Source organism: Plecotus auritus (genome assembly GCF_963455305.1).
Source record: "Plecotus auritus genome assembly, chromosome: 7".
Lineage (NCBI taxonomy): Eukaryota > Metazoa > Chordata > Mammalia > Chiroptera > Vespertilionidae > Plecotus > Plecotus auritus.
In genome coordinates, this window is record NC_137774.1 from 171,707,092 (window position 1) to 171,726,239 (window position 19,148).

The 19,148-nt window shown below is 47.2% G+C and overlaps 1 protein-coding gene across 1 annotated transcript in view; it reads right to left on the reverse strand.

Annotated features, from left to right (window-relative positions):
- Window positions 1-235: 235 nt before the first annotated feature.
- The window catches only part of WDR70 (WD repeat domain 70), a 187,298-nt gene continuing 168,385 nt past the window's right edge, over window positions 236-19,148 (reverse strand). The window contains exons 15-18 of the mRNA XM_080679033.1: window positions 18,545-18,624; window positions 16,449-16,565; window positions 14,357-14,519; window positions 236-425 (exon numbers count right to left, since the gene is read on the reverse strand). Of these exons, the coding sequence (XP_080535159.1) occupies window positions 338-425; window positions 14,357-14,519; window positions 16,449-16,565; window positions 18,545-18,624 (448 nt within the window). The 3' untranslated portion in view covers window positions 236-337. The remainder of the gene's footprint in view (window positions 426-14,356; window positions 14,520-16,448; window positions 16,566-18,544; window positions 18,625-19,148) is intronic.

The window sequence follows — 19,148 nt, forward strand, 5'->3', positions numbered from 1 at the left end:
TCAAGATGTACATCCCAATGTACATTCCCTTCCCCCAGGTTATGAGAATCTGCACAAGACCAATGGTTATTGAATCAAGTTTCCAAATACCTGAACTACTTGGTAATAGGCTAAGAATCTGTTTCTGATTTACTTATAATACAGTTTAATAGTTGTAGATAAGAAAATATAAGCATAATTTTAGGGAAGGGTAGCTACCTATCTTTTAAATGGTTCAATAAGGCAAAGAACAACATCTGTTCAAAAAATGTATTTTTCATTGCATTTAAAAAAAACAAAAACAAAAAACTTGTCCAATACGCTCCCCCTCATACAAACAGCTCTCATATGCAATTCTTCAGATTTTACGTTTTTTCCATTCTGGCTCATTCTTTGCTTCCTCATCATCAGATTCAACTTGTGCAAACATGGCTTTGGGCTGAGTCCTAAAAGAAAGTTAAAGAGAAGAGGAAAAGGTAGTTGGCAAGTGCTTATTAGATTAGACTCTACTTTTCATCGAGTGGAAGCACATTTGGGAAATCAATTACACTTCAATTATTAAATATCAATCGTTACACTTCTGGCAAAGAAAAGAATAATGAAAACTTAATCATGTTCAAGAAAAGAGCCAGAATCTTTTAGAGGGTTTCCTCTGTGGTCAACTGTGGGTGCTGCCCTTTCCTTGAATAAAACAAACGAGTCAAGTTCAGCGGATTCTCGCATACCCATAACCACCCTCCACTTAAACTCAGGCTAATTGGAATCATTTGGGAGGACAGATTACTAGTACAGTCACCGAGCAAGAATCTACACGCTCTTTATTTATAGCTCTGTGGCTGTCCCTAGACTCAAGTAGTCCAAACACATGTTGATAATAGTACTCATGAATGAGAGAATTTGAGTTAATAGTTATTTTATCTAATGAGTTTAAAATAGTAGATAACATATAGAGTAATTTGAGCACTGCCAGCACAAGCAAAACAAACAAAAAGACATTCCCTCCAGCAGTCAGCTCAACGCGTGGAAAGGTCACGCATTTGGGGGAACATCGTAGAGAACCGCTGCTGTAGGCCTGGCAATCTTCACATGAGGACCTTCTGTGCTTTGCAACCGTACCTGGTCCAATGACACTCCTTTTTACACCGAAAGTAATTTTTAAAAAAAGTCAAGTCGTTGCAATTTGTGCCCCTTTGGTTAGCTACTGCTGACTTACTTTTAAAAACAGCTCTATCGAAGTTTAAGGAGACATGAAAGCATTATATCCGAAGAGGATATATTTTAGCTTAAATCTGTGTTTAGACTTCAATTCATTATATGAGGTAATTGCAGAACGGTCAATGTAATATCAACAACGATAACTTCTTTTATTTGGCAAGTGGAGCGGGGTTAAGACCTTACATTATGTCTAGCTGTTTATTATCCTGGGGAAGAAGTACCCAGCATACATGTTCATGCTGGTGTTGTTCTGATGCGAGCCATGTACACTTCCGCATGCATACATTGGTCACAATCCTCTCTCCAATTACGTCACACATGTCCATAGAGAGCCCAAGCCGTCCCCATACACAGTCCAGTTGGTTAAACTTGTGTTGTCACGCCCAGACCCTGTTACAGCATCAACAATAGCCATACTTGAACGTTCCAAACACAGCCGCAGGTTTTCATAGGTCGGGAGATGCCAAATTACTAGGAAGCAGGACCCGGGCTTTCTAACATGCTCGTTACATACTCGGTCTCCAGGCAAAGACAGTGACTGCGCGGGTATGAACAAACCCGTAGAGGAATAAATTAGTCTGGTTTTAAAAATCCTTTGAATTCGCTATTTAATCTAAGAGGAAATAAAAAGAAGATGGCCTTCTAAAGATATCTGGCAATGCTCATCGACTTTAGCTGTAATGAGACTTAAGTACCAAGAAGTGGTAATGCTACTTTTTTGGATATAAAAAAAGAAAATGAACAAAAGATCACAGGAAGAAAACCTAAAGCTTGAAAAGGTTATTTCCTTTAACTAACGTAGTAGTTCTTCTTTTCCAGTCCACCTACTTCTGAAAGTACGGCTAGCAGACCGGGGCGAACACAGAAGGGCACAGCTTGAAGCAGGGGCAGAGGTGGAGGAATGACCACGAAGAGGCTCACGGAACATTCTGGGGGATGGAAACAGGCTATCCTCCTCACTGAAGTGGTGATTACGCAGACGTATACATTCGTCAGGACAGGAAATGAGTGCTTTTTGGGTTTTGCTGTATGTAAGTTATACCTCAATGAAGCTGACTTACTAGGAAAAGGAAAATCAAGACAAACCAGTGAGGCGAAGGAAGAATCAAGGAATGAAAGGGCATGGAACTGAGCACAAAACTTGGCACTGAACTGCCTGGCAGCCGGGACACAAGGCCTAGATTTGTTTTTCAGAGGAGATACCTTTCCCTCCAGCACCGAACTCGGCAGAATTCACGAGTAAATTTTTACCTCATGGTCACCGACACTTCCAACCACACACTTCCCACTCCCTTTTCCTCTGTGGGTACTTTATCTTAGGGGTATCAACCTGTTTGGAAGGTGGGATGGTCCTCTTTGTGAAACTCCACAAAATTTATTTTAAATTCCACTTTTGAACTAATAACAATACCGTCAGAAAAATGGCCATATTATGTGTGTGTGATATCAAATCATGACACTTAACTTTCAGATACCCGTGCTCCCCTTCCCCAAATTGCCAAAATCAAGGCATAAACCAGTGTCCAAATTTCCCAGCAATGCGGTTTACCACCTATGCTCTCGTTTTGTTGGGCAAGTAGGGAAAATTGAGTGTGAGAACTAGGCTGCTTTCAATACATGGTGCTTGGAAAACTGCATATCCTTATACAATGAAGGAAGAAACTGGGCCCTTACCTTACACCAGATACAAAAACTTACTCAGAATGGATCAAAGAGCTGAACCTCAGAGCAAAAACTGTAAAACTGCTAAAAGAAAATGTACGGGAAATGTGTCCCACTACTGCAAGACAGCATTTCCATTCCCTGCCCATTCCCTGCCTTCCATTTAATCCGTTACGCCAGAATTCTACGCTTCCTTTCTCAAGAGACAGGAAATCATCAACTCAAACTTACAGCCTCATGGCAGGTTTATCTCAGCTCCCAAACAAAAGCCTATAGAGAGGGATCAAAGTGAAGAAAAAGAAAAGAGGAGGGACATTTCATTAGGCAACGGCAACGGTGTAATCACTGTGGGTGCTCACCGGGTTCCTGACAGCCAGTTGCGTACCCACTTTATTGAAATCAGCTTCATCCAGACTATTGTATTACTGGCTCATGTAATAAAACCCGCAGGAAGTGTTCATCGGAAACTTAAACATACAGAAGGCTGATGAGAAACTTGTTTTCCAGTTTGACTCACTTTGACAGTAAACTTTTTTCACTTGACTATACATGTCAACTTGTTTACTAGGGTTACCAAGAAAAGAAGAGCAGATTAGATATCAGCATGGTTATAGACACTAACCATTAAATAAACTAACCAGAGGAGGGCTGGAGGGTTTTTGTTTTGTTTTAGCTTCGGTAAACTCTGCATTTGCTCAGTTATTATTTCATATCTATCTTACCTAATAATAGACAAACATGTAAAATGACCATACCTCCGCTACGCCCACAGCCAATCAGAGTGAGTATGCAAATTAGAAGGCTAAAGATGGCGGCTGCCCAGCTGCTCCAGGCGCAGAGTGGCCAGGCGGGGCAGGACGCCTGCTATGAGAGGGAGGGCGGGGGTGGTGGTGGGGTGGGGGGGGGGGTGGCACGAAGGGATCTACAGGAGCAGAGTGCCGCAGCAAAGACAAGACTGCAGATTCCGGAGTCTGCAGTGAAAATGAAGATGGCAGACTCCAGCCAGAGTTTGCAGCGAAGACGAAGATGGCAGACTCTGGCCGGAGTCTGCAGTGAAGACGAAGATGGCAGACTCTGGCCGGAGTCTGCAGCAAAGATGAAGAAGGCAGACTCTGGCCGGAGTCTGCAGCGAAGACGAAGAAGGCAGACTCTGGCCGGAGTCTGCAGTGAAGACGAAGATGGCAGACTCTAGCCGGAGTCTGCAGCGAAGATGAAGAAGGCAGACTCTGGCTGGAGTCTGCAGCGAAGACAAAGAAGGCAGACTCTGTCCAGAGCAAAGGCCTGGGTCCCGGGTGCCGGAGGAAAACCGATGCTGGAAGCCAAGGGAAGGAAGGCCTATTGCACGAATCTCTTCGTGCAACAGGCCTCTAGTCTCTATATAAAGAGGAAATATGCAAATTAGGCTGGGACTCTGTAACGGGTCACGACTGGACAGGAGAAGGTTGCGCGCGCAGGTGAGGCCCGGTGCAGAGACAGAGACGGGGGGGGGGGGGGCCAGCAAGCCGCCGCACCCCAGCTCAGGCCGGCCCCCCGGAGCTGGAGCAGAGACAGGGACAGAGGGGCCAGCCCGCAGCTTCTGTGGCCGAGCGCAGGCCCAGAGAGGAGACGGCGGGCCCACCTCCAGCGGAAGCAGCGCAGCTCCCTCCTGCCTCCTGCGGAATCGGTGCGGCTCCCTCCCTGCTCCCACAGAAGCGGCGCAGCTCCCTCCCGGCTCCCATGGGCGCGGTGGCTCACTTCCGCCTCCCACGGCTCCCACAGAAGTGGCAGGCGGCCTACTGCACGTGACATCACACGATGGGCTACTAGTGCAAATATAAAAGCTTAAGCAAATGCCTCTCTCAACTTTATAAATTATCAGATACTTTGTGCTAATTAACTTCCCCTTGGAACGCCTTAAAAACTGAATTCTCTCAACCAAAGGACTTGTATGCATGCATATGGGCCTAACCAATGGACACGGACAACAGGGGGGTAAGGGCATGAGTGGGGGGGATGGGAGGTAATGGGGGAAGAAGGACACATATGTAATACCTTAATCAATAAAGAAATTTAAGAAAAAACTGAATTCTCAACGCGGTCTGTAGGAAGCGAGGCTCTGCGGCACTGTGTGCTACAGAAAAGGGACCAAAGCGGGGAGACCCCGACCCACCTGCAGGGCCACCCCCAAAGGAGTCTCGTGTAGAACAGTGGGGAATGAGTAAGATTTCCCAGCAACCTGCCAGGAGGGCGCGTGGGGTGCCTGTGTGTGCGAGGGACCCACAGTGCGCGCAGGGCGGCCCTTCTCTCGGGCTGAGCTCTGACTGGCCTTGTCATGCCTCCTCCAGCGCTCAGGCCACAGGGAAGCCGCAAGTGTTTTCAGCTGCAGTGAAAGGTCCCCGGGTCAGGCTCTTTTTAATCAGGGACTTTCTTCTGCTATGATTCATCCAAAAAGCTAACCTGAGCTCCAGGGCAATAAAATGGGTATGAGGGGAAATCCCTTGTAATATCTAGTCACCAGTATGGGAGCACAAACCACAGCTTTTCTGGCTCAGGGCCCACTGTTTATTATAAAGGAAAACCTCAAAGCCAAAGCCAATTACAGCCATGACTTGACAATCGGACACACTTGTTAACCCCGTTAGAATGAACACAGTCCAGATGCACTCTGACCCGATCCTCACAACTGCAGAATTATTAAGACTCAATAAGACTTTGACCAAAAGATTCCACTTGAAATGGTCCCTTCTTTCTGGTGAAGAGTTAATCAAAGACAGTTCTTCAAAAAACATATGAGGGACACATGAGAAGTAACAAGATGTTTCTAGGTTAAAAAAAAAAAGTCCTATTTTCTTCAGGAAATGGACAATAACATTTTGGAAAATAGATAAACATATCTCAGACTCATTAAATAGGACATACTAGCTCACAACGATCTGTATGAGAGTCAAAGACTGGATGAGGATGGAGAAAGGGACTTACATGAAACCCGTGGAAACTAGAAACAAAAAGGGGTGGGCGTGGGGGGGGGAAGAGAGAGAAAGGAAAACAAAAGAACCTTCTAAAATCACTGTTAGCCACCTTACCACAAAGTGGATAAAAAAATTAGAATGATTAAATCCTTGAAGAGCACACTGAGACCACCCGCGTATCTCAGTGCCCTCTGTAAGCTCACATTTATAAAGCATATAACTGTGTGCGCCACGATTTCCATTCAGAAACACGTTTGAAAGCTGGCAGTACTGCAGCCCCACGCTCTCACTTCGGGATGGGAAATGGTCTTGGCGAAGGTCAGTAATTCTCAGCAGAAACAGCCCAGCACTTCTGCTTCTTAGACCACGATGGCTGACAATAACCTTTCAGCTTCACTATTACTCACTTTTCCCATAAGTATTCTCGGTTGCTTTGTGTGCACTGCAGTGTCAAACGCAGAAGTTTGACTCAGAAGCCAGACCACTATGTTCAAATTCCAGGTCTGCCACCTGCAACCTATCTAGCTTTGATCAGGTTGTAAGCCTCAATGTCCTCATCTGTGGGGGGACAATAATGTCGCTTACCTCATAGGACTGCTGTGAGGATTCAATGAATGATCTGTAACCTTTCTAAACAAGCCTGATATGGTGAAGTATATAAAATGTCATTATTATTATTTACCTTGCTTTGGTTATCACGTGTTCCTCCATATAATAGGTATATTTTTAAAAAGTTATATTTAAAATATATTCAATAAAATAATTTCTATATTAAATATAACATAGGCGCTTGCTATTTTTTTAAACCCTGAGGGAAATACTTTTGTTATGCAATATGTCTTCAGTATGAATCTCTATAACCAAAATAATCTATTATGGACGTTTGAATTTTCTTAAGGGCAAATCATATGCGGTCTGTTCTAAGGGATTACTTTTGTATTATTACCACACTTTCGTGGCAAAATAATCACCTGGGGAAGTTCGTAGGATGCAAATCCCCAGCCCCAGGGCACAGACCGAGCTGGTTGGGGCGGGATCTAAAAATCTGCGTTTTCAACCTCTCCATGCCCACCCTCGACTCCGACACAGATGGCCCACAAATCCTCCTGGAGAAATGCTGGCTCCACACAGGACGTGGTCCGTGATGATGGGTCACTAAAGTATAACTCGGGAAAAAGTTATGCTTCCCTATGAGGTTATGTCTCGTGCTGACACAAATAAAGCTCCACGCACTCAGAGAGCGGCCTCTTTCAATACTGACTTCGAACGCACCCCTTGTGGGGGGAATGGTATTTGATATCCACATATCCGCAGATCCTGTGTCAGAGCAAACACGCTCGGTGAACATGAAAGGGACTGAACCGGCTATGAAGGCGGCTCCTCTGGCAGGAAGAGGCCACGCTGACAGAGCTGTCAGGCTGTCAGGCTGGCGGGGCCAGGCTCCCGCACACAGCCCTCGGTGAGGTAAGTGAATCGCAGGCCTGGTCTATACCTGCCCACTCCTCAGCCAGCTCCTTCCCCCTCCCTCCAGCAGCAGCTTTCAACAAGAAACCGTAATCGAATCTGCCGTGTGTGACTGACCAAGAGTCCTCTGTGACCTGCTGTGTCTCTAAACTCCCACGCTGTCACCCTGCCAGGGCCAGAAAGGAGGCTCAAATACTCCGTCGACAAATGTCAAGTGTGCAAAAACTGTGCGAGCATCCCTGCAGAATGAAGGTGAGTGTATGGCAGGCACAAGCAGGCAGACTGTGCAGGGGCTAGTTGGGCTTTTCTGTGAAAAAGTGAGATGCAGTAAATCTTCATTTCATCGCTGACAGAAGTCAATTTCAGGGAAGAAAAACAACCAGACACACATTCTCAATTACACTGACCTTTATGAGAGGATCCTTTTAAATATTCGCTTCCCTTCAAGCACTCTGCCACTTGGCAGTAAACCGTACACTCGAGCAGGTGAGCAGGAGAAAAACCACTGCAGTCCTGGCTAACACATGGCATGCCACGCACACGGTGCCATGAACCCAGCTAGCACGCAATAAACCACAGGTGACAAGATTGGGTGAAGGAAAGAGAGGGGAGCAACATGCAGCAGCAGCAAAGTGTGTCTGAGCAGAGATCACAGTCCATTTCTGGTTGTGATTCACTGTTAATTGCAATCTCGGAGCTTTGGTCTCCTCACTTGGAAGGTGAGGATATGACAATACCTGCTCAACCTGCTGCCCAGAGCAACTACTAAACTAGCATATCATCCAGTTGTGAACATAACTAACTCACCTGCCATGCAGGAAAATGCCATTAGGTAATGGTCAACAACGAACAAGGACAATTTCCACTTCAACTAATTCTATATAAAGAAAGTTGAAAATATGGAGAAACCAAGATGGCGGCATAGGTGAACACCTAAATTGTTGCCTCGCACAACAATTTCAAAACTACAGTTAAAAGACAAAAGGGACACCATCCAGAACCACAGGAAAGCCGGCTGAGTAGAAATTCTACAACTAGAAGGAAAGAGAGGGGCACACGGAGACTCAGAGGAGCTGCAAAAGGTTGAGGTACAGAGACACGCACACGGAGAGGACGGGCGGCTGAGTGCCTGGCTAGCTTTCTCTAGCGGGAGAAAGACAGAAGCTCCCGACTGCACTGAACCCCAGTTCCGAATGCACTGAACTCCAGTTCCGGGCGAGACCTTGGGGTCCCAGACTCATACAGGGGGATGTCTGGACTGTCAGGAAAAGAGAGGAGCACATGGAAACTCAGGGGAGCCGCGAAAGGCAGAGGTCTGGAGGCGCGCGCACAAGTACGCACAGAGAGGACTGACTGCTGAGTGTACCGCTGACTTTCTCTAGCGGGAGGAAGGCGAAAGCTCCCTACTGCGCTGAACTCCAGTTCCGACTGCACTGAACCCCAGTTTCAGGTGAGACCCTGGGGGCCCAGACTCATACGGGGGGAGTCTGGACTGTCGGGAAAAGAGAGGAGTGCACGGAAACTCAGGGGAGCCGCGAAAGGCAGAGTGCGCGCAGAGAGGACTGACTGCTGAGTGTGCTGCTGGCTTTCTCTAGCGGGAGGAAGAAGGAAGCTCCTGACAGCGCTGAACTCCAGTTCCAGGCGAGTTTCTGGGAATCCAGACTCATTCGAGGAGAAACTGGACTATCTGGCAGTGGGCGAAACTCGAGGGCGGCTTTCTCGCAGAGGTGCTTGCAGCGATTATCGAGGGACACTGAGACCCAGGGGCCTCATAGGGCAGGGCTGATGGGAAGCCAAGGCTGTCTGCTCAGCCCTGAGACTCCGCCCCATCCAAGCTGAGCACAGAGGCTTTTGTAATTTTGCAAGTCTTGTCTCATAAGGCTGTCTCCAGCACATAAGTTCTCCCAGCGTAGACACAGCTGATCCTCACAGCCAATTGGCCTGGAGGTCAATTCCTCCCAGTGATACCAACAACAATCAAGACTTAACTACAACAAGGCTGAGCACACAGTCCACAAAGGGTTGCACCAAGAGTGTCCACCTCAGGTAACTGGGGAGGCTGAGCCACTGGGCCATATAGGACACCTAGCACACAAAGCTACTCTACCAACTCAGGGAATCAACGAAAATGCAGAGATAAAGAAACAGATCACAAATGAAAGAAATGGAGGAAAGCAAATGACTGGATATAGAGTTCAAAACCACGGTTATAAGGTTTTTCAAGAATTTCCTAGAAAAGGCCGATAAATTTAGCGAGACCCTCGAGGATATGAAAAAGGACCAACTAGAAATTAAGCATACACTGACTGAAATAAAAAATATTATACAGAGACCTAACAGCAGACTAGAGAAACGCAAGAATCAAGTCAAAGATTTGAAATACAAAGAAGCAAAAAACACTCAACCGGAAAAGCAAAAAGAAAAAAGAATCCAAAAATTTGAAGATAGTGTAAGGAGCCTCTGGGACAACTTCAAGCGTACCAACATCAGAATTATGGGGGTACTAGAAGAAGAGAGAGAGCAAGATACTGAAAATCTATTTGAAGAAATAATGACTGAAAACTTCCCCCACCTGGTGAAAGAAATAGACTTACAAGTCCAGGAAGCGCACAGAACCCCAAACAAAAGGAATCCAAAGAGGACCACACCAAGACACATCATAATTAAAATGCCAAGAGCAAAAGACAAAGAGATAATCTTAAAAGCAGCAAGAGAAAAACTGTTAATTACCTTACAAGGGAGCACCCATACGATTGTCAGCTGATTTCTCAACAGAAACTATGCAGGCCAGACGCAAGTGGTAAGAAATATTCAAAGTGATGAATAGCAAGAACCTACAACGAAGATTACTCAAGCAAAGCTATTATTCAGAATTGAAGGTCAGATAAAGAGCTTAACAGATAAGAAAAAGCTAAAGGAGTTTATCACCACCAAACCAGTATTATATGAAATGCTGAAAGGTATTCTTTAAGAAGAGGAAGAAGAAGAAAAAGGTAAAGATAAAAATTATGAACAACAAATACATGTCTATCAACAAGTGAATCTAAAAATCAAGTGAATAAAAAATCTGATGAACAGAATAAACTGGTGAATATAACAGAATCAGGGGCATAAAAAGGGAGTGGACTGACAATTCTCGGGGGGAAAGGGGTGTGGGGGGTGCAGGAAGAGACTGTACAAAAAACGTACACCTATGGCCGAAACCGGTTTGGCTCAGTGGATAGAGCGTCGGCCTGCGGACTGAAGGGTCCCGGGTTCGATTCCGGTCAAGGGCATGTACCTTGGTTGCGGGCACATCCCCAGTGGGGGGTGTGCAGGAGGCAGCTGATCGATGTTTCTCTCTCATCGATGTTTCTAGCTCTCTATCCCTCTCCCTTCCTCTCTGTAAAAAATCAATAAAATATATTTAAAAAAACAAACAAACAAAAAAAAACGTACACCTATGGATGAGGACAGTGGGGGGAGGTAAGGGCAGAGGGTGGGGTGGGAACCGGGTGGAGGGGAGGTTTGGGGGAAAGAAGAGGAACAATTGTAATAATCTGAACAATAAAGATTTATTAAATTTTAAAAAAAAGTAAGTTGAAAATATGGATGAATGATTTTCTAAGAAAATGTTCATGACAAGCAGATTCAGAAGAGAGAAATCCAAATGGAATCCTTACCCTGAGGGGACGGAAGAGAGACATTAAGGAATTACTACTCGCCCTCGCCTCCACAAGCACCAGGCCTGGACACTTTCGCAGGTGGAGTCTATCCAATCCTTACCCAGTAGACCTAATGGTATGCAAAACAGCTTGAGAGTACACACGGGAAAGGAGTGGGCACAAAGCTTACGCAGCCAGCCCAACACCTGGCAAAGAACAAGCCGTAACCTTGTGAGGATCCTACAAAGGTGCAAGGATGGTGCAATGGGAGGAAACTCAGTACTATAATTCATCATATTCACTGAAACACCCGATGATCACTTCCAAAGAGATAAATAAAGGAACGCAATGAAATTCAGCCTCCACTGCAGATGAACTGCCGGGCCTCTGTGCGGGGTCTCCTCTGCATGGATGTCCTTCCCCTGGCGGCCTGCGGGCTCACCCCCTCATTTCGCTCAGGTCAGAACTTCAGCCGAGGTTCCACCGGATGGCCCTACCTACTCCTTCCCTCTCCCTGGTGCTCCATGCCCCCGGCACTAATGTGGTTTTCTTCTTCATATTTGCCACCATCTAACACTTACGGATCTATTTATTGTCTCTCTCTCTCTCTACTGGAATATAAGCTCCATAAACACTGCTGTTACCCTACAACCCAGAACAGTACCTTATACATTGTAGCTGTTCACTAAATCTTTATGGAATAAGTAAACAAAAAGATGGATTTTTCCTTAACATCTTGTATGTGTGTGTTTTCAGAAGATATCATGCTTTATGGGGAAATACCATTAAATTGAATAATATGAACTTGCTGCTAGTTATTTTTTCCCCCACATAAAAAAAGGGCTATCACATGTTTTAACCTAACAGTCACTCTTGTTAAAGTTCAAAGTGAGAAAAGGATGTGTGCTACCACTGATCTTATTTAATATTGTTTTGGCAGCTCTGGTCAATGCAGTTAGAGAAGAAAAAGAAATAGGTATAAAATTGGAAAGGAGGACATAAATTTCTCGTTTTTGTACACGGTGGGTCAAAAGTAGGTTTACAGTTGTTCATGTGGAAAAAGTTCTGACTCCTAGCATCACAGTAATATTTTGCATACCCTAGGTACACACGCTAAAAAATAACAGAATGTGCGGGAAATCCCAAAAAGGAATAAAAACACTAACTAATGAGATTAACTATTTCCCAAATGAATAACATAATGACACAGACAGGAAGGGAGAAGAAAAGATCTAAGCTAAGTAACTGGAAACAGTATCTTGACTGGAGACTGCAAGGCTGAAACAGAAAGAACTGGACACAAACGCTGCAGGCTAGTTAGGGAAGCTGCTTCTCACAGGGGCTAGCACCTCAGGAGCTGCTTTATGTGCACACAAGGCATGAACACATGAATGAATGAATACCTTGCAGGTAACGAGGCTGGGTTTCTCGCTACTGGAGGAAGAAGTTACAAATACGGAAAGGGGGAAGGTTAAATGAACCCTGGGATATGGAATTGAAATCAGAGGCATCAGTTCATATTCATGGTTTTAAAATACCAATACAGATAGCTATACACAGAAACATGTATGTGTGTATGCGTAGGTTGGTGTACATATATGTTTCCAAGCTTGGTCAGCTGAGAGGGCCTAGAGGCAATGGCATTCCGGTAGCAATGAGGATATCTGGCACCAACTTTTGGTTTCAAAACATCCTTCTCCAACCAAAGTAACCAGGCTTCCTGGAGAAGTGGCTGATTCTAAGACTGTGGCAAGAAAGACGAGGATGACCTGGAACATCTTGTGATGCCAGAAAGTAGGGAAGTGCTCAAAAAACACAGGGGCTTGTTGTAGGAAGACAGGAGCCATTCTGAAGGAGAGTCCATTGGCCAAAGCTGGAACAACGTGCACAAAAACTAAATAGTAATATTGGATTTTAACCCAGATGATAAAGTATCTTAAAGTCCATACTGATATAAAAAGTACTTGAAAAAAATGAGTAAATGTGGAAAGGACAATTCTTCCAATTAATAAATGCAGAAGAAAAGAGGGAACTAGAAAGTTACCACTGGGCAAGCACCACAGTAATCGCTGCTGCAGGCAAACATATGGATGGATGATAAAGAGAAAGAGCAAAGTTTAAGGAGAGACAGGATTTGCATCGTCTTAAAGTATCACCCCCACGAAATGTATTTGTTCAAAATGTAACAGTAGCCTGATGGTGGAGAGCCCGGAGGACACGTCACTCACCCAAGCGGTCACAGTTAGCATCACCCGCCAGAAGACACAGTGACTGACCTGAGGCCCTGATACGATGCACTGAGAACAAGACATCCCCCTTGTGTTGTTTTTGCCAAAAAATGCAGTTTCATTCCAATCGTGAGAAAATAGCGGACAAACTGAGAGAAAGTGTACAAACTAACAGACTGGCGTTCACTGAAAGTGTCAAGGTCATGAGAGACTAGACAGGCTGAGAAACTGTGTGACTGGAGGAGACTAAGAAGTAAAAACTAAACGCAGCTGGGATCCTCGGTGAGATGTTAGTGGGAAAATAAAGTAAGGTCCGTAGCTTACTTAAGAGTACTGTACCTATCTCAATCCGTGTTGTGCTAATTAACTGCACTTTGGTTATGTAAGGTGTTCACATCAGGGGAAGCTGGGTGAAGAGCATACATGAACACTTTGTACTGTTTTTGCAACTTTGTAAGTTTAAAATAAAAAATTTTAAAGCCCCCATTCTACAATAGTGCCTTTCTTCCGTGTGAGTGTAGCCGGTTTCGTTGCTCTAAGGGATACTACATGCTCACCCGTGCTGGGCCACGTAAGGGAACCTGAGCGGGCAGGCTCCCCGCTGCTGTAAGTGTTACTCACAGGGACCGCTCTCACATGAAAGGCAGTCTTAATAACAGACCTAGAGCTCCTCCCCTTCGTTTGCTTTCAAACCTCCTCAACTTAGATATTGCACACAGGCAGTAACTGTTTTATCACAGGAGGAATGGACTTCACATAATTAATGGGTTTGCACTAGGCTGTGATCTGGTGGAACTGGCCTGGTTTGACAATTCACCACGTTGGAGTCCTAAGACACACAATGCCCGGATTTCAGAACGATGGGTGCCTGGCCTAGTTTTCATGCTCCAGGATAAAACATGAAATGGAGGCATACAGGGGTCCTCAAACTTTTTAAACAGGGAGCCAGTTCACTGTCCCTCAGACCGTGGGAGGGCCGGACTATAGTTTAAAAAAAACTATGAACAAATTCCTATGCGCACTGCGGGCCCGGGACGACTCGGCTGCTAAGCAGGACAGGCAGCGGCCCCCAGAGGGCCGGATACATGTCCTCGGCGGGTCGCATGGGGCCCGCGGGCTGTAGTTTGAGGACGCCTGCATTAGAACCTCAGAGCAGCCACTGTTCTTCCCGATGCATTAAGCGTAAGGACTTCCCCTGTGAAAGGCTGTTCCTTACTTGGAATAGGCTGGAGAAACCCAGTACGGGTTGTCCTCCGCGGCCTTGGCGTGGCGCAGGATGGCCTCCCGGGGGTTGCTGTCGTCGGTCTTATCCAAAGCAATGTTCTTCACGATGTATGAGGACAGGGTGCCGCCGTGGGTTCCCACCCGGCCGCCACGACCTGTCCAAAGGGAAACACCCACGTCAGGAACATAACACGCACGACAACGTATCGGTGTGCCCTGTGCACGCTCTGCTTCTGACAAGGCTGAGACGCCCTCGGCGCTGGCTTCCAGGGCGCCCAGTTAGTGAATGACAGTTGGGCTGGAGCTCTGGCGCGACCCGATTTTTGTCCTTCCCCCCAGAATCAGGGTCTCGAGCGAGGGGCTCAAGCTGTTTAGACTTGTGTGAAGCGTACAGATCTCAGCAGTGCTTGAACATGGTCCTTTCAGCTTTCCTTTATGATGGTCACAGCCAAAGTAGCAACGCCCTGAACCTCGACTTCCCCGGCACACTCGTAAAGAGAGATATTTTGTTATGTCTCTGTTGCTTAATTTACATAATGATATGGATGTTGGAAGAAGTACAAGTAGTTTGCCATGTATATACCTTAAAAATTCCTCTGGTATGATCATTTGAAATTCAATTAATAAAAGTAACCAGAATTTGTTAGATGCTATGGTCGTTTTGAACAAACATATCTTAGGGCTTCCCATCCCCCAAAGGCCCTCGTAGTGGAGAAAGCAAGCAAGCTGGGTGCACTGACTCAGTAGTTCACTCTCACTGCCTGGAGACAGCAGGCACCCTCAGGCAGGGCGTTTACTCTCTGTGAGTCCCCAACATGCCTGACAGTCAAAAACGCAGGAAGATTGACTTTTTAGGAAGATTTTTTTTTTTTTAAATGAAAAGCCAAACAGCACTAAAAGACTGATTTAGAGTGAGGTGGTTGCAGGGTCTTTAGGAAGAGATGAGTCCAATTGGGGAAAGCTCAGAAGAGAGAGAAGGTTATTTCTGATGAGCAGAATGGGCTAAGTACAAAACTATAGAAAGGGAAATGCAATGGGCATTTGGGGGTAGGAGCGAACCAACAGCCAGATCAGAAGATCCGGGAGGAGAGGAGTGAGGTACAGAGCTCAGAAGAGGTTAGGGCCAGACTATCGAGAACTTCCAATCTCTGGAAATGCAACTGGCGGTGGGAAGCTTGGGAAGATCTGGGGCAGCAGCAAGGGGAACGCTGGAGGAGTTGGGAATGACCGCTGGTGTGAGGAGCATGCAGGTGAGGTGGGGAGGAGGGCGAGTGACGGAGAGAAGGTGCCGAGTCAGTCAGAAGCGTTTGTCAATAATCCAGGCCCTACTATTTCGGAACTCTGATTAGGATGGTAGCAGAGAAAACTGTGCTAAGGAGGGAGATTGATACGTGGTATGTGTTCAGTGCTGAAGGGGCAGGCCAAACAGATGGGGTCCACAACTCGGGTTCAGATGAATGAACAAGTCAAAAGCTGTGGGCTTGTGAGCCTGGACCGAAGGAAACTCCCCGGGGGTAACAGACAGTGGGGTTCTGGTAAAGGCGTGTGCTGTACTGCGGCCAAGGCTGCTTTGCTTCCTTCCGGTACAGACTTCGTTAAAACCTGCAAGGACTTTTATTCATCTCCCAGGGCACTGGGCAGCTCCATTGTATCAGCACGGAACTAAAATGATGGCCATTTTGTGCCTCATGTGAAACCTAACCCAGCCTGGATTCTGGTCAAAGTGCCCAATGGTGCATATTAAGCCAACGCTGAGAGCCACGGTTTTAGCAGTGGGTTCCCAGGAGCCCCAGAGTTCCACCGAGGTCACCTCCAGGGCTCAAGTTAGAAACCGAGCTGACAGGCCCCGGGCTTCCTCTCCACTTCTGCATTGCAGCGCCATCCTGTCAGCTATGTGCACTGCAATTCTGCATCCTATATCTAAGCAAAAGCTTCTGATGCTAACAAGAAAATAGCTGCAAACACCTATTTAGTAAATCTCTCTGAAGACAAAGAAGCACCCAGGCCCCAAGGATGGTCCCGATTCTCCAGCCTCTCCCCCGTGCTGCGCCCACCCCTCTGCGGGCCACGCCTAGAGCAGTCACCTGGGCCCGCCACAGGAGGCTCGGGCTTGTGGGACTTCAGGGGGTCCAGTCTGTCCTTCTCCAGCTGCTTCCTGGTGCTCCGCTGGCGGGGCTCACGGAACATCGGCAAGGCGTGAGCTACGGGAAGTCACATTTGAAAAATTTCGTTATAATAATAAGCCTTCCACCCAAAGGCATAGCTAGGGCATGACTAACCGAAAGATGAAATGGAAGTCATAATGACAGCCTTCCTCTAATAACAAAAGACAGTCTTACTGCAACCAATTAACCAATTCTGTTAGAGACCAGACTCGTTGTTCACCTCTCCTGGCAGCCAATGGCATGCAGGAAATGGCCGGAGACTGTCACGGAAACACTGGTGAGGCTCCCCGTTTCCCAAGCCCTGGGGGGCAGTCAGACCTAATTTCTGTGGTTTGGAGAAGACACACTGTAATGGGGCCGCCTCTTCTTTTCTGACGGGCCTGCATGTGCATCGTGCCAACAGCCTGCCGCCAGCCCCGAGGTCTCCTCAGATGCCTCAGAGGCACTGGAATCACTTCACACGTTTCTGAAATGTGACCACCTCTCAGGAGGAGCTGATGACACTGAGTGGCCGGAAGGGAGGGGCACTTGTCCCGCTGAAACTGGGATAAAGGTTGCCCGAATGCACGGGGCTGCCTGGCTCTCCTGCCGTGGCGACTGGATGGGCATTATTCCTACATCTCTGTGGGGCAAAGCCAAACAATAAAAATCAAAGCAACGCTTGTCCAATTACGGTTGTGTGTTTACCCAGTGTCAGAATTAAATTTCAGAACATAAAAGAGCATATGGATTTAAAAGGGAAACGGATATTCTGGGGGAGAGGGAGAACATTTGGGAGGTGGGGGAATAAAATATCTTCTTTGAACAGAAAAAGCACCTGAATTATTTCTTTGGAAGCTTACGTGCAGATTAAAACCTCCTTACAAGGGAAAATTTTCCCCAGAGGACTGGGAGAGGCAGGTAGAGGAATAACAGGAATTTAAAAGGAGCTTATAATATGAATAACAGATATGTCTGCACCACCTCCAACATGCTCCTAATACCGCCCCCCCCCCCCCCCGCCCCGCCTCCACTCCAGCACCTGGGCCTGGGCCGTATCACGCGCTGGTGAAACAGGCAGCCTGAGTCCGGGGAGCTCAGGGACACAGCGCCGTCCCTGCTGGGCAACACGGCACGCAGTATTTTTAGGCGGGGAACATAGCTTTTCACTTCTAACGGCTAGAGGAATTTAAGCAGGCCGCATGTAATTACATGAGCCAGACTTCATGACCCCGACTTTAACACTTCTAGTCCTGCAAGAAGTGTCGGGGATCCCTTCAGCGACCATAAGTTCTAAGGGAGCTGGTCTCACAGGAGACCCACCACGGGGAGAGCCCAGCAGTGCAGCGCCCCTGGGCTTAGAGGAGAGCGGATAAGTCCACAGGGGCTTCCGCCCAGGACAAGTGCTACAGCATCCGAGGCTGTCTTCCTGGCCACCGCCTAGGACCGGCCTGAGACTGAGGCTCTGGGGACACAGACTTCTGCTCGACTGACGAGGTTGTGTGGCAAACCCAGAGGAGCTGCTGTCCTGGGGGTTTCTAATCAGACCCCAGGTAGTTAACCTTCCATCTCAGTCCTCTGGGCTGGGCGACGGCAGGTCACAGAACTGCAGAGGGAGGCGGGAGAGAGCCTCCACGCGGCCTCCTCCCTCCCCTGATAAAGCTGTTGTCCAGCATCACGTGGCCGGTCAGTAATTGAACTGGACGCGCCAGCTCCCCTGATTCCAGGACCAGCACTCTTTCTTGTTTATTCTTAGCACAGATTGTTATTCTTTAAAAGGCTGCTACAGAGTAATGCATTAGGTTCCAACAGGCTTTTCCGTTTGGGGTTGAAAGTTACATAAAGTGACTCGGTCTCCGTGATGAGTCACAGGAGCCCAGGGTTAGCTGCTTCCCGGCCGCAGTCCTGTCCACGTGCACGGGAGCGCTGCTGGCATCTGCCTGAGCTCCGAGGGCTTCTCCTGCCTCCAGAGCCACAGGATCAGCACCGCACTGGAGCGGAGAGAGTGGATGTGAAGAGACCAGCTAACAACTTACGGGTGATGATGTAGTCCTGGGTCAGAGTCTCGGCTTGCTTCGCCTTCCGCTGGGTTTTGACGACACATAACTTTGCTCCCCTGGGGAGGGTAAAAGCACAGTGTTTTCTTTACTTGGCCTCAGAAACTGAAAGCACATGTAGAAAGCATCAGACACTCTCAGGAACACACTGGGCACCGTCTCACCACGCCCTGGACTTTCTCGGGGATGTGACAGATGGAGCCCCGTGATAAGAGACCGACGTAAGGAAAGCAAGCCTGCTGTCAGTGGTTACTAGAGAGAGAAAGGGATGGAGAGGTAACTGGGCAGCAGAAGGCTGGTTTAAAAATGCACAGAAATAACCTACAATGAAAACCTTCAGGAGATAGTAATAACATTAATCAGCCTTTTCACCCTAAAGGTCAGAGGGTTCAAATTTTCGTTTATGTCCCAGATGGAAGCAGTCTGGGTGGTCTAGACCCCAAGTGGCATCTGTATGCATCTCAAGTACAAGAGTGTGAGTGCCAGCCACTGAGCTGGCTGGGCAGCGCTGCCAAGGGGCTACGCACAAGAATTCGGGGTGTGAACCAAAAGTGTGCTCAGGACACCTCCTTCTCCTTAGCAG